The following is a 23,521-nucleotide window of genomic DNA, read 5'->3' as shown; positions in this document are numbered from 1 at the left end:
CAGACGTGTGTCTGCTGAGGCCCAGCTGATATGGAGTAGTACAGGTCACAGAGGGAGAATGCCCTTACTGGAAGTGCGTGTGTGTGTTGTCAGCAATGAACGTTCAACTATTAAAAGCTGAACAAACACAAGCCACCACTGTGTCTGTTCTGAGTGCTTTGCATGTCTACAGTTTATTATTTAAGAGCACACACATACAGACCTGGAATGTCTTTCTTTATGTACTGTAACTCTTATCTCAGCTGTGTACACAAACACACACACACACACATACAGAGTCAGCTGCTCACACAAATTCAAAACAGATCAGGGTTTCATCACTTATTCTCTTTCCTGCACTCCCTCATTAGCATTCATTTCTGCATTTCTGTTAAACAAATCTATGTTAAACAAACATATTTTACAACCTGTAACTAAAGGACTATGTATGTGCATCTTGTTTTGGAAATACACATTCTAGAGTCACAGAGCATTAGCATTCTTGAACAACACTGTGTGTGTGTGTGTGTGTGTGTGTGTGTGTATGTGTGTGTTAGCACAAGCTGGAATTGGTATTTTCTGTTTTCTGCTTAAAGAAATACAAGGGAAGAGGGTGAAATGAGGGAAACATATCTGATACACACATCCACAGGGACAAAACAACATAGAAAACAACTTATGCCAAGTAGCGAGGACTCATTTTAATGCCTGTGGAGTGTACTTGTTTTATTGGTCATTGTACAGCAGCAGTGACACATGGATTCACACATTCACACACACACTGCTAATCAAACATAACAGTAATTCAGGCACTAAAAGACTTCAAAGACAGAAATTCCTCTCACAAAACATACACTGTGCGCTCTCCCTCTCTCTCTCTCTCACACACACACACACACACAAACAACAGAACAACATACAGACCAGACTAGATGCGTGCTTACATACACATACACAGAGCAGACATACATTCCATATTTGTGCTATCTTATAATGCTGACTAGCCCCCCCACACACACACACACGAGACACTTCTGATCTATAAGCAAATATATGTATCAGTTGTATCCCAGCTAGTTCAATAAACACACACACATTCAACACACACACACACACACACACACATACGTCAGCAAGTTTGTCAGTGTGTTTTCATGTGTGGATTGAGTATATGATGGTCCGAGAGAGAATATGTTAATTTCCAAGAGCCAGCATCATTTACTTGTTTATATTGTTTACCAAAAAAAAAAGAAAAACACAATCACTGCAAATGACATAGCAGGAAGGTTTAAATGATTACTGTTATTAATATTGTTACAATATTATTGCTTCATAAAAACATTTTTACCCTCTTTCCTTCAGATTGCTGAGAGGCATCAAAGGCAGCCCAAAGCAGACTTTCAACAGTTAAGACATACATAATAAGACACTATAATATAACAACAGCAAAAGACTAATATCGATAATGGCCATCAAAATGTTAATTATTGCACCCATAGGAGTGAAACACACAAACAGTTGTATTTGGTCTCGGGTTGAAATCTTTACATCCCTTCAGTAGAATCTCCTCATGAATCCAAGTGTTTACATCTGAGTGTGTCATTACCAGCTAACACACACCTTTGTGCCTCCCCTCCCTGTTGTGTTGTGTGTGTGTGTGTGTGTGTGTGTGTGTGTGTGTGTGTGTGTGTGTGTGTGTGTGTGTGTGTCGTGCCTGTGCATGTTTGCTTGTGTGTAAGTGTTTGCTTGTGTGTGATACAGAGTGTGCTTACAAGGTTCATGTCTATGTTTGTGTTTATGTGTGTGTGTGTGTATATGTGGGGATTTCAAGCATTTGTCTTTCTTTGGTGAGAATGACTCATTGCACCCATCCAGAAGCCCTGTAGGTGCAGCAGAGTAATGAATTGCTGGCTAGATGGCTAGAATGGCTTATGTGTGTGTGTTGGTGTGTCTGGGTGTGTTATGGTGTGTGTGTGTTGGTGTGTCTGGGTGTGTTATGGTGTGTGTGTGTTGGTGTGTCTTTGTGTGTTATGGTGTGTGTGTGTTGGTGTGTCTTTGTGTGTTATGGTGTGCTCACTGGGGAGCTCTTCAGACTGTTCAGCGCTGCGTGGATTCTAAAGTGGAGTCGTGATTCCATGGAGTAATCTTTGTAGTTCAACCTAGATACAAACACACACAGAAATATAGACAATCCTTTAAATACAAAGAAATGATGCACAAGAGGGGTCAGCTACCCTTTACCTAGTGCCTATTCAAAATGCCGTCCGTCCACAGGCTACCTAGAGATGCTCAGTTGTCCAAGACTATCCGAGTAAAAAGTTACCCTTTTTTCAGCTGAAAGTGAAACAAATGCCCTAAATGAACCCTTTTCTGACAGAGCTCTCTACAGATGGCTAATTACAAGTGGAGTAAGGAGGCCTGTTTTCTGTGACAACCGGCAAAGATGGGGCAGGTACAGAAGCAATGGAGAAATCTGTGTTCGATTCAGAGTGCAGTGGACAACATGAGGTGACATCAAAACTGTATCATGTTTAGACTTCTGTAAAGTGACCATATTCATCGGTCACAGTTTGTGGTTGTATTTCAGGACTATGTGACTTCACACACAGAGCCTAGGGCAGGGTGGGCAAACTGCGGCCAGCGGGCCGGATCCGGCCCACCAAGCACTTGCATCCGGCCCGCCGAGCATTTCATTTGGTTATCAGGCTGCCTGCAGTTTTTTTCCTGCGATAGAGACGACGTTGGTTAGCTTTTCTGCAAACTGCTTTTCACTCTCCTTAGAGAACATTTACAATGTCAATGTCAAAACATCATGTTAAATAGAGATGATAGGCCTTCTCTTAGTTATCTCCTTTGCAGCAGATCAAACGTGAACGTTATGTGATCCATTTAATTGGGAACACGTCTGCACTCACGAGAGGGAGAGAGAGCGGCAGGTTCCAGCTGGCTTGTCATTGTTGATAATTGATATCTCCTTCTTATAAAAAACTTTTAAAAGGAAATCATAAAGGCAACAGTAGTTCCCACTACTGACCATTTAAAAACTGTGAGAGGGCCCAGCCGTAGGTACAGCACTAGCCATAGTGGAGCAGGCAGAAGATCATTGAGAAATAAACGTGAATTATTCTTAAAGCGACAGTGCACAATTTATACATTTGTTAAACAGCATCAAATAAGCAGTATTTAAGCAATTCATATTTTAAAACAAATACTTTTGATACTAAATGATAGGCAATAAAAAATGTATTTTTTGTGTGTGATGTGATGTGTGGTTGGGGTGGGGGGTGGCCCTTGAGCCAAAAAGTTTGCCCACCCCTGGCCTATGGGGATGGGGGCAAAGGATCATAGGAATGGCCCTCATTGGCTAGGCTACTTTTAAATCCACAAAGCACCATTTCTGTGGTAACTAGTAAACTGAGTTAAGTGGAAATGTGGATGTCATCCAAAACATGTTTTTTTTGTTTTTAATGAGAAAAACATGCCATTTTGAGTCAGATTATTTCTCACAATAAAACCATAATCCTGCTCTCTGCTGAGACAAATATGCAGAAGATACATACATATCTTAATGGTCATTTTTGGCTGGAAGTTTAGCAAATATAGCCTTTGCTGCTAAAATCAACACATTTGCTCATACTGTGTGGTTGATACACTAAAGCCATTGTGTTGTGCAATAGGCCAGCTTTCAATGACAAACACACACTTACTTTGCATCTTCAACGTATTTGGTTGCTTTGGCGAAATCCCCCTGTAGTTTGTAAAGTAACCCAAGCTCATAGAGTGTGAAGGGAACAAGATAGTGATCGTATCGGATCCTCTTCTCACTGGAAAAACATACACACAAGAAGACTACGATCAGATCATATTTCCCACTCTTCTCAGAGGCGAAAAAAAACCACACACACACACACACACACACACACACACACACACACACACACACACACACACACACACACACACACACACACACCACTTACCTAGCCAGCACCTGTGTGAAACAGAGCTCTGCCTGCAGTAGCCGATTCAGGTGCTTCAGGCACAAACCCTTCAACAGCTGCACCAAACACTCGTCATCCACAGTGTACTCATCTAAAAGAGAAAAACCGAGTAAGGATGGAGATACAGAGAGTGGGAGTGGTGTGTGTGTGTGTGTGTGTGTGTGTGTGTGTGTGTGTGTGTGTGTGTGTGTTAGTATCTTTATGAGTGTGTGTGTGTGTTAGTATCTTTATGAGCGTGTGTGTGTGTGTGTTAGTATCTTTATGAGCGTGTGTGCGTGTGTGTTAGTATCTTTATGAGCATGTGTGTGTGTGTGTGTGTGTGTGTGTGTCTCCTACTGGGGGTGGTGCGTAGGTTCTGCTCTGCTTTCTCGATGGTGATCAGGAGGGCCTCCGCAGCATCTGACCTCTTTCCAGCAATGGTGAAGCCATTCCATATATACATCATCTCCTACACACACACATTTACAGAAAAAGCTACATGTATACAACCATTGTAACAAAATTATTACCTGTATTTACACACACACACACACACACACACACACCTTTTAAATGTAATGCCCCTGCTGGTCATGTTTGGTACTATCTGCCATGTGTACCGGTATTTTGTTTTTTGTGCCATGTGCTTCTGACTCCACCCCTCACCTGCCATGTGCCACTTCTTTCTTCACTTCACACCTTTATTGACTTCCCCGCCATTCTCTGTACTCATCTGTTTCCAACTGTCCTGCAATTATCTTGTATACTTAAAGCCTACATTTAAGCTTCATTTGTCAGTTTGTCCCAGATTGTTTCTGAGTGTCCAGCTAGTCAGTTTTCTGTAACTTTGCATTTTTTACTTTTCCTGGTTTAGTTGAATTTGTTTTTATGGATTGGATTTCATAACCTTTGCTTGTTCCTGTTCTGGATTTTTAATCTGTCTCTGGATTGTGTCTCTGCCTGTAGGCTTTTGGATTATCTGCCTGCCTCTGAGTGGTTGGTGGCATTTGTTTGTTCATTTGTAGTCTGCCGTTTTGAAAGACTTTGCTTGTTGTACTGGTAGGAATAAAGGTCTTACAATTGAACATCCACTGGTTTACTGAGTCAAATTTATCATCCTGAAAGATACACACTCACACTCACCTCACTCACCTCACTATTCTACCTCACTCACTTACCTCACTCACTCACTCACCTCACTCACATCACTCGCTCACCTCACTCACTCACACACTATCCTCACTCACATCACTCGCTCACCTTACTCACCCACACACTATCCTCACTCACATCACTCGCTCACCTTACTCACTCGGTCACCTCACTCACTCACCTCACTCACTCACTCGGTCACCTCACTCACTCACCTTACTCGCTCACTCGCTCACTCACCTCACTCACCTACCTCAGTCCTCACTCACTCACTCACTCACCAGGGCAGGAATGACCAGTTTGACAGGTGTGGGTGATGCATATCTCCGAGCCTTCCTCACAGCAAACTTTTCAATGGGGATGGATTTCCCTGCTAAACGCTGTTTCAGCCCTTCAACCTGCCTAGCACACATAGACACACACACACACACAAACACACACACACACAAAATACAAACACACACTGCTGATAAGGTCACTATCCCATTACAGGTATAATACTCTGCTTCCTATAATTGGGTCATTCTGTGTCAAATCAGATAAGGTTGTTGCTTCACCACCTCTGGTTTTGTTCAAATCATGTCTATATCATGAATGAGTCCCAAAACCAAGGCCTGTAAAATATCTGTACTATGGCTGTTAGTCCCTGATTCAAGCCTGACAAACACAGTATATGGGAAGCAATGTTTGGCCATTAATATCTTGAAAAGTATTATTCATAGTCAGCCCAACCTTCGTAGGATTGGAAGAAAAAAATTCTCAGTATGACTAAACCATTAAAAGCTTGTATGACATACTCATTGATTTTCAACAAGGTTCCAGATTTGGTGTTATAAACTTTTTTGTACATATTTGGTGTCAATCATTACTTTTTTAAAAAACAATATAATGTTCCCCACATATAATGGGAACACATATTTGAAGGATGAAACAAGGGAAAGGATCTGTTTTTTGGTCATTTTCAAAAGACTAAAGTGGTATGTGAGGTAGTTAGTATGGAACTTAAAAATCTATATGAAAGCATGTATGGACATTTAGTGTAGAACAGTGTTTTTCAACCACTGTGCCGGGGCACACTAGTGTGCCGTGAGAGATCATCAGGTGTGCCGCAGAAAATTACCCAAATGTCACTCACTGATGCAGAAAAGCAACTGTTGCATCAAAGAATTTATAACCACATGCTCTCATTGATTGTATGATTGCACTATTTGTGGTATGCAGGCATTGTAAAACGGGGGCCCCATATCCAGTATTCACAGAATCATCACATATCCAGTTCATAACAACAATTAAATTAGATATAGTCACCTACAAATGAAACAGAGGGCCCTTGTTTTATTGAGCAGGTCTTGCATAGAAGCCATAATAAGGCCATATCTGTGTATTATTTTAGGCTATGGTATGTTTATTTTTTCTTCACACAGGATGTTAGTGTGCCGTGGGACATTTTAAGTGTCAAAAGTGTGCCGTGGCACAATAAAGGTTGAAAAACACTGGTGTAGAAAGTATCAATGTTGTACCATGGTTAATTAGATAAACCTCCTCAGGTTCTTCAGGAGCAAGTAGGAAGAAGCAGAGATATATTAATGTAACTAACTAAGCATATTTATCTATGAAGGAAACATGATACAACATTGATGCTGCAGATACCTCAAATATTGGCACAACCTGTAGTTAATGAGTTAACAATACCCTCAATATCTTATTTAAAATCAATGAGTATGCAGTACAAACTTTTAATGGTCTAGCATTACTGGAAATATATTTGTCTTCCATCCTACAAAGATTGGTCAGACTAGGAATAATACTAGTGTAAAAAGAAAACATGAAAACTGAATTAAATTGAAACCCTGTGCAAAATCTGAGACGGTGCAGCAACCATTTTCCTGGATTCTATCTGATTTGCCCCTGAATGACCCATCTCATTATAAGCTCTTTGACCATGGACGATTCAGATCAAAAGGCAAAGTATTAGAAGCTGTGCAAAGACAAGTGCATACATAACGGACTACTTGCAGAACAATATGAAAGGTGAATCAGAAGCACATAACCCATTGCAACTTAAAGTGGTCATTCATATTTTTTTGCACTGGTCACATATAAGAAATATCACTGGGAAAGTCCATTCAAGCCAGTGGAACTTTCTGCAGCATTCTGAAGAGCCTTATATAACAGACAATATAATATGCATGCTATTTGTATTGTAAACTGATGATGTTTTGCCTACTACTATGGAAAAGTATATGCCTTCCATATTATTCCACACACACACACACACACACACATACACACAAACATTTTAGTCAATAATAAAAAAACATATTTGCTATAGAGAGTTTATAACAGCTCTGTCCTCACCTGAAGAGCTCCACCACATTCTCACCAGTCTGACGCACTTCCTCCTCCGACATCATGCTCAAAATGGCCGCCTTCTGGTACATATAGATTGCCTAGCAACACAAACCATGTTAACCCCTTGTGCAGAGGCACCTTTTAGTGGTACCAATATGGTCCAAATTGAGAATGTTTGACAGAATCATGTGAGGGTGCTTACGTTTATGTGTGTAAAACATTAAAAAGGATAATGACCTGGAGAACGAGAACATAAGAATGAAACTGTGTGTGTGTGTGTGTGTGTGTGTGTGTGTGTGTGTGTGTGTGTGTGAAAGAGAGCTTGAGGAAGATAATGTGTGTAAGAGAGAAAATGAAAGTGTGTGTGTGTTTGTTTGTGTGTGTGTGTGTGTAATGTGTTTAATATTACCTTGGACCAGCGGCTCTCCTTGAAGAGCAGGTCTGCGTACTTGAGTGCTTGTCCCCACTGTTGCTGGAATGAGTGACACCACATCAGTTCCCAGTAGCACAGGTGGTGGATCTGTCGCCACTGCTGCTGTGCACCAATACACTCCTGGAACTTCAACTGAGCCTACACACACACACACACACACACACACACACACACACACACACACACACACACACACACACACACACACACACACACACACACACACACATTATCCCCTCCATATAAACGCAATGCATATAGTGCATGGCAAATACATATACACATTCACCTTCCTCCCCAAGCATGAGTCATTATGACACACATATTGCAACACAGACACACAAAGAGATGAATTTGCACATCCCCCTAAACATGCACAAACACAAACACACACAGCTACAGCAACCCTCCTTCCCACTAACACACAAAGCCCATCAACACCCCCACCCCCACCCCCACCACACACACATTCGTGCTCGGCTGCCTCACAGCCTGGGGAGTTCCCAGATCATGTCATGTGATTTGCATGATCGGAGTCTGCTGACCACCACACCAGCACCACTGCATGTCCACCTCAGGGCCCGTCAGAGAACAGCACCCAAAGGAGTGGAAGCTCTTATCCATTAATTTGCACAGGCAAACACATTTCAGCCACACTGTCCCTCACTCCTCCACCAAGCAAGTCTCTGTCAGGATTTTGACCATATTTATATTTATGGTCTGCCTTGTCTGGTGATGACACAGAATGCTGAATGTGTTTTTTTTTCTGCAGCTTTGGCGGTTTTGAAAGGCAAAGCGAGTCATGCTTTTTCCATGTTTCCTGAGAGGAAGACATTAGAGAATTGCCTGTGAGACTTACCAGTCCCCTATATGCAAATGAGAATAATTCAGAATACCTGCTGGAATCTGCTTTTTTCACTGCACATGGGGAGTTTTACTGTGTTAAACTGCATAAAACCAGCACACTCTCCCTTTATCACAGAGGAGTCAACGTGATAATGTACAATCTGCGGATATGGATTCACACACAGCAAACAAAGGCTGGTTGGTTGACATGGATGTTTCAAACTTTTTTCTGCTGTACACAAGCTCCCTTGTGTATTTGAAATAATATCTCTTTGTGAATCTAAAGAAATACTTATGTTTTAAAGGTCAAACTCGGTAAAACACCACCCACTTAGCTACCACCGATTACACTACTACACATAAACACATGGATGAACATAGCACCCAATAAACTACCACACACAAACACACCATCCAGAGAACCAAGAACCAAACATACAAACATACTACATTAGCACACATATCATACCAGTAAATGTATCAATGTGTTCATACTGCATTGTCTGTACGAACTGGGTGGATGACGGAATTTGCATTGTCTATATGATGTGGAGACCATATCCACAGATGCCCAGCAGACTGTCTCCCAAAAGTGTCCCTGAATGGGCACCTCTTTGTCTCTCTGGACTCGGTCAAAAGGGCAGCCGTGGCCTACTGGTTAGCGCTTTGGACTTGTAACCGGAGGGTTGCCGGTTCGAACCCTGACCAGTAGGCGCGGCTGAAGCAAGGCACCTAACCCCTCACTGCTCCCCGAGCGCCGCTGTTGTTGCAGGCAGCTCACTGCGCCGGGATCAGTGTGTGCTTCACCTCACTGTGTGTTCACTGTGTGCTGAGTGTGTTTTACTAATTCACAGATTGGGATAAATGCAGAGACCAAATTTCCCTCACGGGATCAAAAGAGTATATATACTTATACTTATAAAACCGTCTCTGAATGGGCACCTCTTCGTCTCCCCGGACTCGGCCTCGGCTGACTTAACTGGCCAGAGGCCTTAATGAGAATCAGGAGAGCTCTTACAGCCAACACGCCTGACTCTGATTAAGGACACTGACCTCAATCAGATGTGAATGAAGGGGGAGTATTGGTTTACAGTGATTCTGCCCCCAGCAACATGTCTGCTAGGCCTGTAGCAAAGGGCCAGCAAGGTCAATACATCACCGGTTTTTACTCCAAGCAATAAACTCTCTTGGTATGGAGAGTCAAACAGTCTGACCAATCATAAGCACATCTAGATCTGGATAGACAGCAGAGCCGGGGGGAATTGTAGCCAAGTGGTCATCATGCACCAGCGGTGAGTAGTAGTAAAGTCCAGTGGAGGAGAGACACCCACCTTCTCAAAGTTGCCCCTGAGTGTAGCAATCCTGGCTGTGTAGAACAGGATGATGGAACCCTAGAACACAAACACAGTTCCAGTGCCACATTAGACAAGATATTGCAGTATTGCAGGGGTTGCAGTACGCAACCTTCACAATGTTGTGTGTGATTATTGGCTGTGGAACCCATGGGGAGACTCACAAACCAGAGAAGAGATAGACTAATGCTATTTGTCACACTTAATCGACATGCTGAAGCAGCAATGAATGAGTGTCCCCCTTGCATCATAGTCCAATTAGACTACAACAAATGAAGAGATTCAAATATATTCTCCAAAGAAATTCTCAAAGAAATTCTCCAAAGTGCAATGTTATTCACTGCACAGAATGCAGAGAGAAATAACGTTTACGTTCAAGTGAGGACACAACCTCCCAAAGACTGATCTTATCATGCACTGCTCACGACAGGCCCTGCTTTATAAATGTTTCGTGTACGCATGTGTGTGTGTGTGTGTGTGTGTGTGTATTCACACCTTTGGGAATTTTTCCTGGTAAGGCTCCAATAGGGCCTCTGCCTCGACCAAGTTACCCTCACCAGTACCTGCAAAGACACAGATGTAACACCCAAACACAAACATGCACACACACACACACACACACACACACACACACACACACACACACACACACACACACACACACGTCACTTCTGAGCTATAGCAGGTTATGGCAGGTTAAGTTATATAAGACAAGCATAATTAATTTTTAATTGTATTAATCATATCAATATTGTATTCTACAAGTAGTTCAATAAAAGTTTTGCTTGATTGTAGAGTTATCATTTACCCTAAACCTGTTGTAATACTGCCATCAACATGTACAGGGACACTTCTACAAGTAGGCCACTGTAGTCAACCACTGTGTATTGTGTATGTGGGAACACAGTGTGACAGAGCTGACTCAAGTCCTATTTCTGTGTCCTTATGAATAGATGAAGACTGCTGGCTGCATGTCCCAGTCCAGTTGGCAGGGACCAAAGACTTCCCATGACACCAAGTGAAAGATGCCAAACATTAGCAACATCCCCAGAGTGCTGAACTCTTGCTGATGGGGATGATGGTTACTAATTTTGATGACACTGTGGTTGGTCCCTAATTTAAAGGGAAGGCAAGATACAGTCTGTCACCAAGCAAAGTTCTGCTGCATGAATGACAGCTATTGTGTGGCATGCGGGATCACTGAGCAGACTCCTCAATGTCTTGCCCATGGTGTTCAATTAGGACAATGATTCGGCCTCGTTATTAAATTAGCTTTAGCTAGACTTCAGAGAAGAGATAGAGAGAATCATGAGAAATGGAGAATGAGGGGGGGGGGGGGCAATACCCCCCCAAATGTATCTTCTGCCCCACTGTCCAACTTTATTTTGCAGCTTTTGAATCTGCCAATCATATGGAGAACCAATAATGTCTTCAAATAAATAAATGAATGTCAGTTTTCCCCTACATGTATTCAGCAGCAATGCACAGGCTAAGCAACGCACAGGCTATGCAATGCTTGTCATTCGTGTAGCATTAGTGCTCACCGAAATCATAGAAATAATCATTGCAGAATACATATCTTCTATCATCCAAGATAGATTTTCTTGTTGTGGTTGTTGTTGTGGTTTTCTTGTTGTGGTTTTTGAATATTTATTTTAATTAATGACATGGAAAACATAATGAAGCCTACTGTTGAGTCATTCGAACATTATTGGGGTGAATGTTGCTTTTTTCAGGCTATGTTTTCGAACCCATTGTCTGTCAATAGTGAAAGTAATTAACTGTGTAATACTGTTTTGTTGTTGACTATGACACCACGGTGAAGTTAGTTTGACTTTGCCTATGAGTTCAAATAATAGATGAGTGCAGATGCTTGTAACCTATACTCTGCTAGTCACAAACAGGTTTTAGTCTAACATGGTTTAGTGGAATACGTGTTCCATACAGTCTCACGTGCAAGCAGATTTCTTTCAAATGTGCCACTGACTATCAAAATACCGATGCACTGTTTGAAGTTAAAGGGAATGACAGATGTCATTTTCATTAGTTTAAAGGATGTTACACCCAAAACACTCCTATGACTGATTAAGAAGCATGAGAACTGCCTTTTTGCGCCAAGCGCCCGACGTTTGATAACAAAGAATGTGGACTGGACACACCCCTAAATGTATTTAAGCTATTCGCCAGTGACCATGCATTTTAGATCGCCAAGATAGGGCCCTATGACTTATTTTAAGGAGTCTTATCAAGACAAATTTACTCAATGCACTGGCAGCCAAATTGCTTGTTTTCAGGATGAGATATCTTATAATAAACAAGTCAAACTTGTTTTAAATTATGTCAAATGATTTTAAGAGAAAGAATTATGTAAGTCTCTTTATACTGAAAACAATGCCAACTAGATTTTTTGATGTTGATATAAGATCAATAACACTTGGTTAGATTGTATTAGATAAACAGTTTTTGCAGTGTACACAATTTTAGTGTACACCTTTAAATGGCCTTAATTTTTTCTAAGTTGATTTACTACCTTTTAATACTTTTTAAAACCCTGCGGATACCCTGAATAACTAGGCCATTGGAATGTACTGTGTTTATTTCTCGATAAGTTTTACAAAATCTAAGCAAGAAAGGGCCAAACAAATAAGATAAATATTTCAGCACGGCAATCTATGCAGTACGCCATTCTGACTACCATTCCGGTGGTGAGTGACGCAGACACAGGAGACGCAGAACTTCGATAGGGTCACATCGGCGTCGAGGCAACGGCGTAGTGATTGTGTGGAGTCGACACAGAAGCATAAATCAGCCTGTGGTGTGGTGGTGTGACGGGGGATGGTTTGACTGGTGGTGTTTTACCCAGTATGAGGCAAACGTAGGTGTGGTAGAAGAGCAGTGTGAGCACGCTCAGTATGGACCTCAGGCCGTTGCTACCTGCCCCCTCCTTCAACTGAGAAAGACCAAACTCCTGCAGACACACAACACGCCCACACACACACACACACACACACACACACACACACACACACACACACACACACACACACACACACACACACACAACACACAAACAGTTCACATTCAAACTGTGGATAAACACAGAACCACAAGCAATATATGACATACACCAGTACATGATACAATGTGCAGACACATTAAGAGCAAACACGTAAATTGGCACATAATTAAAGACATCAGATAGGTGATTTTGTGCACCAAAATATGTAAAGGCACAATATGAAGAGCTGTGTTTCACAGGACACAATATGAAGAGCTGTGTTTCACAGGGCACAATATGAAGACCTGTGTTTCACAGGACATACATAGGACACACACAGACAAGGCTCACCCTGTTTCCTGAAAACCCGATGACCTCCAACAGCCTCAGTATTTTTGCTGGTAAAAGAGACAGCATCTGAGAGAGAGAGAGAGAGAGAGAGAGAGAGAGAGAGAGGAGGGGAGGGAGAGAGAGAGAGAGAGAGAGAGAGAGAGACTCATGGTGTTGTTGCTTTGATTACATGTTTAATTATACACTGGAATTCCAACCTGTAATTCAACTTTGTTCCACTTGAAAGGTTATCATGTTACCAGATTGCTGGGCAGGGTACTGCTCAATTCTAATCAGCTAGGCTTATAGTTATATTCTCAGTGACTCCTTTCTACTTCCTGGGAACAGAGTTTCTTCATAAAACCATGCAAATCTTACTAGTCTGAAATAGCATTTACATAACACTGGGTGGCACTAGTGGGCATTATGGGTCGGTCTGGGGTGTCATCCTACAATATTGCAATAGGTCACATTCATGAATTAGGAAGCGCCCCATTAGCTAGTAAGGTAATAATAAAATGTATGTAAATGTAAATAAATGTATATAAATATATGTATTTTACTCATGTTTATGTTGACACTAGATACATTCTATTCAACATGTTCACAGTGTGGACAGTAGGGCAGTATTCAAGGTTATTATAGCAAATCAGTTTGGCTGAGTATGTGTGGTAAAATGATCGGTCATGAAACCTGCTCTCTCTATACTGGATGTCTCTATTTGTGTGTGTGTGTGTGTGTGTGTGTGTGTGTGTGTGTGTGTGTGTGTGTGTGTGTTTGTATGTGTGTGAATGTGTGTGCTCACCAGGTTGAAGGAGCCAATCCCCAGCTTGACTCCACCCTCAAACTGTCTTAAGGCCTCTGTTTCCGCGCCGCCCTCCTGAGCCGCGCTCAAGAGGTGTTGGCAGTCCCTGCGCACACACAATGACATCACCAGAGCAAATTAGATCACAACTCTGGATGGGGCGTTTCCTGGCACAGCTGAATGACCTGAGGGGCATTTCACAAAACCTAGATAAGGGATAAAGCTAGAATTTTTGGTTATCCTGGCTGAATTTAGCCTTGACTTGGTTTCACAAAAGAGATGGCACATAAGTTACCATGGGGATTTATTCTGTGCAGCTGGCCTGGTTAATTATGTTGTCTTATTGGTTCAGCCAGCTGTCATTGAAATCAGACCTCCATGTGATATATCGTTGTTTGCTTCTTTTGTTGATAGACGTTTGATGAATAGCCTACTGTAGTAGTTGATTGGAAATGGTGGGCAATTTTCCAAAGGTGTTTGCAACAAATTTGGTCCTAAATACAATATAAAGGCATATAATCATACTATGTATAATATATCTTTACAGTGGCAAGCACTTTTCTTTAAGACGTCGCATGCCAACACAAGGAAGCACTCACACGTGGGTGCACACGTATATTTGCATTCAGTTGGTCCACCACGCCTACTCTTGTAGTTTTACAGAAATAGCCGTATTTCTCCATTCAAAAAAGAAACACTTCACTTCATTGTTAGTCTATATCAAAAGCAGTTGCCACTTTTTAATTCCAACTGAGGGTTCTTTGGAGGAAACACAAGAACACATATGTATCCTGAATTATTTACACCTGGCTTGTCCTAGTCGCTGTTACTGATCCAGGATTGGTTGGCGTTAATGACATGTGGTGAGCTAGGATGACCAGAGAACGCTAGGTCAAGCCAGAGCGGTAGAAAAACTTTTTCTATGGCTCTGGGTCAAGCTAATTCTGCCTTTGTGAAATACCCATCTGATGAGGTTGCTTCTATAAACGAGGCAACAAACAATCTGATCTGTTTGTATGTGATGTCATGTGCTTACTTGTAAATCTGGTAACTTGTGCGGATCTTGATTCCTCCTTTGATGAAACTAATCATATTTTCATCCTGTGAAGATAGGGACCACATAAACAAGTGTAGAAAACAAAGTGTGTGTTTGTGTATGTGCTCATTTGCTCATTTATTTCATTGAGCCACATTAAATGAAACTGACCTTGTCAACAAATCACTATGTTGTCTCGTTTGATGTAGATTATGTAAATAAATATATGCTGACTCATGTATGTGAGTGCACACCCACCTGTACAAAGGTTAGTGTGGCTTTTTGTAGCAGGCATTCAGCATAACAGATCTCTGCATGCATTTCCTCTGCAGAGAGAAACACGTGTTATAGGCACAATACCCAACACATATACCCACAAACCCAAACGAGACACACACATACGCACACACTCACTCACTCACTCACTCACCCTCCTTCAAGTTGTCTGAGGCTTGTTTGGTTACCAGGCTGGATATGGATCCCACCACTGAGGTTCTCTTTCTGAACCTGAAAAACAGCCGCCAGAATTCTATGACATTCAAACACATTATCATTCAAACACAATGTTTTGTGTTATGCTCAGGTGCTAGTGTGTTAGGTGATGTCCTGTGTGTTAGATTATGTTGTGTTAAGATCATGTGTGTTAGATTGTGTTGTGTTAAAGCAGCACTAAAGAAGATTTGCTCTCGCGGTCCCCCTACAGCACAATAATAAAGGAACTAAATGTGCCTCTTTGCAACAAACTATAAAAAGCTCCCATACAATATATATACAATATCTCGAGCTAGGTAAAACCATTTTTGTTTTTGTACCGATAGTACTCGTTGACCTCAAGAAACAGAGATCTATGTGAAAACACGCCAGACTTCTCCTTTAAGATCCTGTGTGTTACAGCTTTTCTTGATTGCTTGGACTATTACCAGGCTCATGAAATTAAAATTCAAACAGCAACTTTCAAAAAACACATTTCCCCAAACTATAAACACTACTCTCCTGTTCACACGATTAAAATTTGTTGAACTTTTAGAGCAAAATTTTCTTTTAGAGCAAAACTTTTATATGACTGTTTGCACTATGCTCTCATTTAGTAAGCACTAGAATTCAATATCATTAACTCAAGTCACCACAACTCAAACTCAATTAGCAAACAATTTTCTAGCTAGAAGCACTATGGCCCCTAATTTCAGTGATACCTCTTCTGCCAGGCAGGTTATGATGATAAATCAAATTTTCTGCTAGGGCGTGGATTTTGTATATGGGCGTCACTGGCAACAGTCTTCTTTAACAGGGAACATTTGAATACACCTGTCCAACTACCAACTATCACTGTCCAAGATTCATCTGGCAAAGAGATATTCCATTCCCTTTCTCAGTAAGCTTTAATACATGTGTTGCATATATGGGCTACTGTTAGTATATCTAGTAACATGCACCTTACGAAAGTTCCAAGTGTAGCTGGAGTATTGTTGCAAAATGGGATAACTTCAAAGTGTCTGGCAGCCAAACTTATATTAAATAGTCGCAATATATCTTCAAACTTCTCTTTGAACTCTCCAATCTCAGTATGTCCATTCTCTTCTGTTGATACAGTACTCATTGCAGTAACTAGTTGTTGAGATATAACTGATCTCACCAGTGTATCAGTTCTATGTTGTATGTTTTTTTTTTTCCTTTTTTTTTGCTTTGACCTGTAACTTTGACATTTTGGGAGTTGAGTGCATATTTGATTTATGTTTACAGTTTTGGTAAATGGAATTATAATTTCAGAAATGCATTTTAGAAATTGAGAAAACCTGCAAGATCCTGTGTGTTAGACTGTGTTACGTTAAGATCCTGTGGGTAAGGTTGTGTTGCATTGGGATCCTATGTGTTCAACTATGTTGTGTCTCTGGTCGTGTGTGTTGTATTATGTGTACCTCTGGCAAGTGTGCAGGGCTTCCTTGATAGTCGTCATGGCAGCCTGGATGTCTCTGTGCTCAAAGGTCATGGCTGCTTGCATCACAAGGATGCTGCTGTAGCCCAGTGCATGATACATGCTGTCTTTAGACCTAAACCCCCCCCCCCACACACACACACAGACATCCCACACACACACACAAGCATACAGGCACATACATGTACACACACATTCAGACAAAGGAAAAATTACAACTTAGTCAAGTTCCTCTCAAGGCAACTCACCAAATCTTTGAAACACGCACAAGCACACACACACAAACACAGATAACCATACCAGGGCCGGAGGAGATCCAAGGCCTCTGAAAACTTGTTATTGAGGACAAGGTTAAGGGCCATGCTGCACTCCTCAATGGATGTCTGCAGGTCCATCTTACAGGCCCTGTATTAACAAACACACACACACACACTGCTGTTAAATTACCTATTATCCTGTTTGGTAAATAAACGGCAATAATTACTGCATTACATTAATAATAATTCATTTTATTTGTATAGCGCTTTTCAAAGACCCAAAGTCACTTACAGAATGGGGAAACAAAGAAGGACAACAGTACCACATACATACATACATACACACACACACACACACACACACACACACACACACACACACACACACACACACACACACAGACGCACACACACACATGCACACACACACACAAGAGCAGCAATGAATTGATGAATAAAAAAATAAATCATATTGGTACAAGCATCAAAGACAAGAGCAATAGTGGAATGAGGAATGAATAATAATAGTACAGACATCCAGGACAAGACATGAGCAATAACAGTCACAATGGGGGTCGAGTTGCGGGGTGGAGGCAGGGGGGTGACGGGGTATGAGGAGGGGAGAGGGCAAGGGTGGGGATGGGGATGGTTATGGTTGTGGGTACAAGGAGGTACAAGGAAGTTTATTGTCACATGCATATAGTTACTGGAAGTAAAAATGCGTGAAATTATGTCTGGTGTCAACCTATTTGTGCAAAGTGGGGGTAGGCTTGTGAGAAGAGGTATGTTTTTAAACGGGATTTGAATGTGGAAAGTGAGGGGGAGTCACGGACAGATTGGGGGAGTGAGTTCCAGAGTCTGTATTCTAAGAATTGTCTCTAGGGACAATGGAAACGAGAGTGGAGCAATAACAGAGAGATATACTCTTCAAATTCAACACAGGCTAGGAAAAAACATTATTCACGCTGTCTTTTTTTCTTTACTTCTCTCGGCTTCCTTATTGTTGTTATTCACACTTCACTGCATTTATTCAGCTCATCAGTTGTTCCCTATTCATCTCTAGTCAGCTTTTTGCTATTTTCCTTTCTCTGTTCAGAATGGCCTTGGGCTATGAATGAGCGTATGAATGCGTAACCACTAAATGGAGAATTTCAGAAATAAACCATACTGTATGCAATCACATCTCTCACATTTGAATATGTGCGCACACATGCACGCTCTATCACACACACACACACACACACACACACCACACACACACTCAGACGAGTAGTACTCACACAGGGATCCGATCGAAGGCATCTTCAAAACAGTCCTGCCAAAAACAGAAATTCAGAGAGGTTAACAAGAATGAATCAGTATAGTAAGTGTGTGGGTGTGTGTCTTTGTTAGGCTATGTGAGCATTTAAGGTCTTCCTGGAGTATCGCTGGCAACCTACCAGGTCTGCTTTCTCAAAAAGTGTACATTAGTCAATAAGAGTGAAAAAAGCAATCACTATAAAGTAAAAAAACATAGTACAGGCCTATAAACTGTTTAGCATATGTAACTAAAGTGTTACTGATTTCCCTTAAAGGGCTGTGAAGTGACCTAGATACCTGGGGTGCAGCCTACTTAACATACCAGCCTCAATTTTTTCATATTTGCGTGTGTGTGTGTGCGTGCGTGCGTGCATGCGTGCGTGCGTGCGTTACCATGCACAGTAGCAGTAGCGAGTTTATCTGTCTACATGGTTTATCAGGGATGAACCCATATGTTGATAGTGCGAACAGATTACAAGATAGGTGGCATGGTGACAGAAAGAGAGATAAGAGGAAAAGACAGAGAAAGCCAGAGAGCATGTGAGAGATGGAGAAAAAGAGGGAGGGATAATTATAGCACTCTTAATCATTGCATAAATCAGTCGAGTCGTTCTTGCAATAAGACAGCATCCTCTATGTGTATGTGCGTGTTTGTGTGTGTGTGTGTGTGTGTGTGTGTTTGTTTGTGTGTAAATCAATCATGTCTAAATGCCGTGCAGGCTCTTTAAATACCTATTGACTCTCTTTAATGACATTATCACTAGATAGCAATGAAAAAAGCACATTAAACTAAGGCTTGGTAAGTGTGTGTGTGTGAGGGATTGGCATTATGGGAATGATACCATTTGTGTTTGTGAAGCCAATTGTGCATTGTAGCTGTATCCTGTGCTATGCTGTGCAATGCTAAATAGGCTTGGTTGTCAGAAATCCCCTACCTATAAATAAGGACTTTAACACCATTCCTGTGTAGAACTGAAATAGAGATCATTGAGGAATGTATGTGTGAGTGCATGTCCACGAAAGAGAACAAGAGAGAGATAAAGAGATTGCAGAGTAGAGGTGTATGTATGAGAATGTACAGTATATATGCATGTACAGTATATATGCATGTCCTATATGCATGTCCAGTATATATGCATGTACAGTATAGATGTATGTCTAGTATATATGCATGTACAGTATGCATGTCCAGTATATGCATGTACAGTATATATCATAGGTTCTCAAAGTGCGGCCCGGGGGCCAATGGCGGCCAGCGGAAACATTTTTGGCGGCCCGCGATAACATCTGATAACATCTGTAAAACTTTTAAAACTGTACAACTGTACTGTGTGCTTTGAAAAGAATGAATCTCCGTTTAATGGTGTTTCGTGGCCGTCAGGTTTTCCTGTGGTGCTTTGGTAGCTGTAATTGGCCCTGAAAAAGGCCTATGCTGATAAGAAGCAAGGCACACTGAGACTGTTTGTTCTAAATAAGTTTGTACTTGAAATGGACTGCAACCAGAACTGTTATATCCCAAATTTGTCTGTTGAGGGTAAAGAACCCCAGGGATTGTGTGTGCATTGCAATTTTTCTTAATATTTTCACAAGTTTTGTCAGGTTTAGCCTCAGTTATGAATTAAAATGTGTTTAATGCAATAAATATAAACTGTAGAGATGCAACCTGCTCATTAAAATCATTACAAATGGGATTTTTTCCAATTTTTTGTCTTTTTCTCCCCAGCCCCTTTGACGGCCCTCAGTTCAATGTTGGGTTCCTGAATTGGCCCTCACCAATCAAAACTTTGAGAACCCCTTGGTATATATATGCATGTCCAGTATATATACATGTACAGTATGTCCAGTATATATACATGTACATTATGTAAGGGATAATGTATTGTCCGCCGGTAATTATCAGAAAATAAGTCCCGACAGGGAGAACAGAACCCCGACAAGCAGCGGAGGGGTTTTGCTTCGACCTGAATAATAATAAGCATGCTTTAATATGTGTTGTTGCGGATGCTCCATGTGGGAGTTCAATGTAAATGTGCATTGTGGTTTGTTGATGTGTGTGTGTGTGTGTGTGTGTGTGTGTAGCTGTTAGTACACATGTTAGTGTGCAGAGGAAGCCACTGTTCTAGTTTCACACAGAGGGCTAGAAAGAGGGTCATATGCTCTCTCTATGTCATTCACGCATCAATACCCTGAATCATTTCTCTCTCTCGCTCTCTCTGTCTCACACACATGTACAAGTGCATGTAGTCCGGTGTGTTTCTGGGACATTTACCACTGTTTCTGTTGTACATTCTCTCTCTCTCTCTCTCTCTCTCTCTCACACACACTCACTTTCTCTCACCTCACACACACACACACTTCAATGTTACAGTTAAAGTTGACTGATATTTAGCAGATATTTTTATCCAAAGTGACACAGACTCACAATGGCAGGTTTGGGAATGTATGCAACTATGCATCTCTAGGATATCCACCCATCTCTCTCTCTCTCTCTCATACACACACATTCTCTTTTTTTCCCTTTGGAATGATCTGGAATGATCTGACTAGAGAGAGAGAGAGAGAGAGAGAGAGAGAGAGAGAGAGAGAGAGAGAGTACACGGACAAACCTGTACTGCAGCTTCAGTAGTGGATTAACTTCCATTCTTGCATACACCCATTCTATCTCTCCCTCCCTCCTTTCTCATAAACACACACACATGATGACTGGATTGGTCTGCCCGTGCCGTGTAGTATTAGTTTAAGTGGATTACCCTCATTGAGATCACAAGCTTATACACAGACATGTAGTATAGACTGCACACATTTGTGCACACATACATACAGCCATGCAACAATCTCGCTCCCTTCCACTCACTGACACACAAACAGAAACACTAAAACAAACAAACGCGTGTTTGTGTGTGCGCCGCGCACGCACGCACACACACACACACACACACACACACACACACATACACACACACCTGCAATGGAAAAACACCAGGTGGGTAATAAGATCTCTTCCAATGATGGGAGAGTACCCAGCTCAAAGTGCATCACAGTGAACACACATTTTTATTATTTTATTTGGAGCAGTAAAATGAGCATTTGTGTTATGATTCCACAAACAGTGATCACTTCCTTCCATCTACTTCCTGAATGAAATTGGGTGTGTATGCTACTTTGTGTGGTTGATGCATTGATAGACAGAAAGAGAAAGAGAGAGAGGTTGGCCCAGTAGGAGTATTTTGAATTTGGAGGTCATTCAACAGTTAACTCGGAGTGTACGTTTGTTTCCTGTAAAGGATAACTTTGTCCTTCACAATGCAATAACGGTGGGAAATCATGTTTTTTCTAATCATTTTGTCATTTCGCTTGCAATTAGGCTGCTGTTTTGTTGTGTGGGTATCATTGGTCGATTGGTGGTAGAACGCGCAATGCCACCAGGTGGCCACAGGTATCGATTTCATAACCGAAGAATAAGAGGACAAGAGTGCGGCATCAACTCATCTCTTATGGAGGTTTGCGTCACGCTGATTACATAATTCACTGATATAGAAAGTTACCTCAATGCTCCACTGCTCCAAACAATTCTAAGACTCCCATCTTACAGTGGGGCTAAACAGTGAGGCTAAATGTACGGGTATCATGTAGATGGGGCGGCCCCATTTCTTATCCGTTAAGTCGGGCGACTGTTGTCCGCTGTAATCTGAGCCCTCCCGGCTCTCTGCGACCTGGCTCTGCCTTCCCGATTTCCGGAGTGCTACGTCGACATCCAGAGCTCCGGAGAAAAAAAACATAATAGCGAGACCTGAGCGTGGAGTCGAATTATAAACCAGTTTATAAACATCCATATAAACCTATACCTGCAGTGGTTTATAAACCAAGTGCCACTGCCACCACAGTGGCATGTTGACAAAATTATAGGCTAACCTAACCTTCACCTCAGACAGATCGAGGCATCAACACCGTAACGTTGTAGACACAGGTGATCAGACGCGCAATTCACTCACCTCATCAATGTCATTGTTTCCAGCTCCGTTTCCCACCCGAGCCATTCTGAAATCCCTGAGATGATAAAACGCTGACAAGAGCCTCTCCCCAGGGGCAGTCTGACTACCGCAACATCCGTGGTAAACGTGGCATACCGTTCAGCCCAAATATGATTTTCCCTGTCTGCTATGCGTTTGGTGCGCACTCTCGGTTTCTCTTGAGTGGAGCTGTTCTCCGTCTTCCGCTAGACCGATCCCTACCCCCTTCACACTCTGTCACTCACTCGCGCACGCTTTCTCTTTCTCTCTTTCTCTTGCTCGGTTGCTCGGTCTCTCACACACAACCAAACACACCTTACCGCGGGAACCTCCGTCGTTGTGCTGACGTACGTAAGGAACACCCCGTTGCCTCGGCGATAAAATACACTGTAAACGCTCGTCAACCCTGCACATCTCGGGTCAGGCAGCTGAAGGACATGCGCGTGCGAAATTAGGCCTATCAGTAGGCCTATCTGAAAATGTAGTGAGTTTGCTGTAGCTGTGCGGAAACAGTTGCAGTTAGCTTCCCAATGAACTGCGACCATTGCCCTCCCACGCGTGTTGCTATTTTAAGATCTGAGTTCTTGTCAGGGTCATATATGCTCAAGCCGTTTTTAGTGTGCTGTTTTTGTATGGGGACTTTTCTTGTCCCTTTACATTTAGATTAGATTAGATTAGATTCAACTTTATTGTCTTTGTGCAGAGTACAAGTAGCCTACAAAGACAACGAAATGCTGTTTGCATCTATAGTATAACCAG

At 41.9% G+C, this 23,521-nt stretch overlaps 1 protein-coding gene across 2 annotated transcripts; it reads right to left on the bottom strand.

Moving 5' to 3' along the window:
• Nucleotides 1-1,804: 1,804 nt before the first annotated feature.
• Nucleotides 1,805-23,273, bottom strand: LOC125289648 (tetratricopeptide repeat protein 39B). Of its 2 annotated transcripts, none has more exons than XM_048236603.1 (19): nucleotides 23,083-23,273; nucleotides 18,734-18,768; nucleotides 17,497-17,601; nucleotides 17,180-17,311; nucleotides 15,694-15,770; nucleotides 15,522-15,589; nucleotides 15,264-15,328; nucleotides 14,228-14,333; nucleotides 13,444-13,509; nucleotides 12,954-13,062; nucleotides 10,590-10,657; nucleotides 10,074-10,133; nucleotides 7,873-8,034; nucleotides 7,470-7,561; nucleotides 5,393-5,513; nucleotides 4,317-4,428; nucleotides 3,960-4,071; nucleotides 3,687-3,803; nucleotides 1,805-2,138 (listed from the first exon to the last, which is right to left on the bottom strand). In XM_048236603.1, exons 3-19 carry the CDS (start codon nucleotides 17,589-17,591, stop codon nucleotides 2,042-2,044), a joined length of 1,659 nt encoding a protein of 552 aa, XP_048092560.1. In that variant the 5' UTR covers nucleotides 17,592-17,601; nucleotides 18,734-18,768; nucleotides 23,083-23,273; the 3' UTR covers nucleotides 1,805-2,041. The 2 variants fall into 2 exon arrangements, with proteins under 2 accessions (XP_048092560.1, XP_048092559.1); XM_048236602.1 differs by lacking the exon at nucleotides 23,083-23,273 and adding an exon at nucleotides 22,745-23,069.
• Between the last annotated feature and the right edge of the window lie 248 nt (nucleotides 23,274-23,521).

Source organism: Alosa alosa, chromosome 24 (assembly GCF_017589495.1).
Source record: "Alosa alosa isolate M-15738 ecotype Scorff River chromosome 24, AALO_Geno_1.1, whole genome shotgun sequence".
Taxonomy (NCBI): Eukaryota; Metazoa; Chordata; class Actinopteri; order Clupeiformes; family Clupeidae; genus Alosa; species Alosa alosa.
Note: the sequence above shows the minus strand (reverse complement) of the source record. Positions and strands in the feature narration are given on the sequence as shown.

Excerpts from the sequence above, each read along its gene's own strand:
- LOC125289648 (XM_048236602.1), bottom strand. The coding sequence starts at position 22,789 with ATGGCTCGGGTGGGAAACGGAGCTGGAAACAATGACATTGATGAG. Across the intron at positions 17,312-17,496 it reads TTGGATCTCCTCCGGCCCTG|GTCTAAAGACAGCATGTATC; the intron begins GTATGGTTATCT and ends GGGGGGGTTTAG. Across the intron at positions 10,658-12,953 it reads CTACGTTTGCCTCATACTGG|GTACTGGTGAGGGTAACTTG; the intron begins GTAAAACACCAC and ends GTGTCTTTGCAG.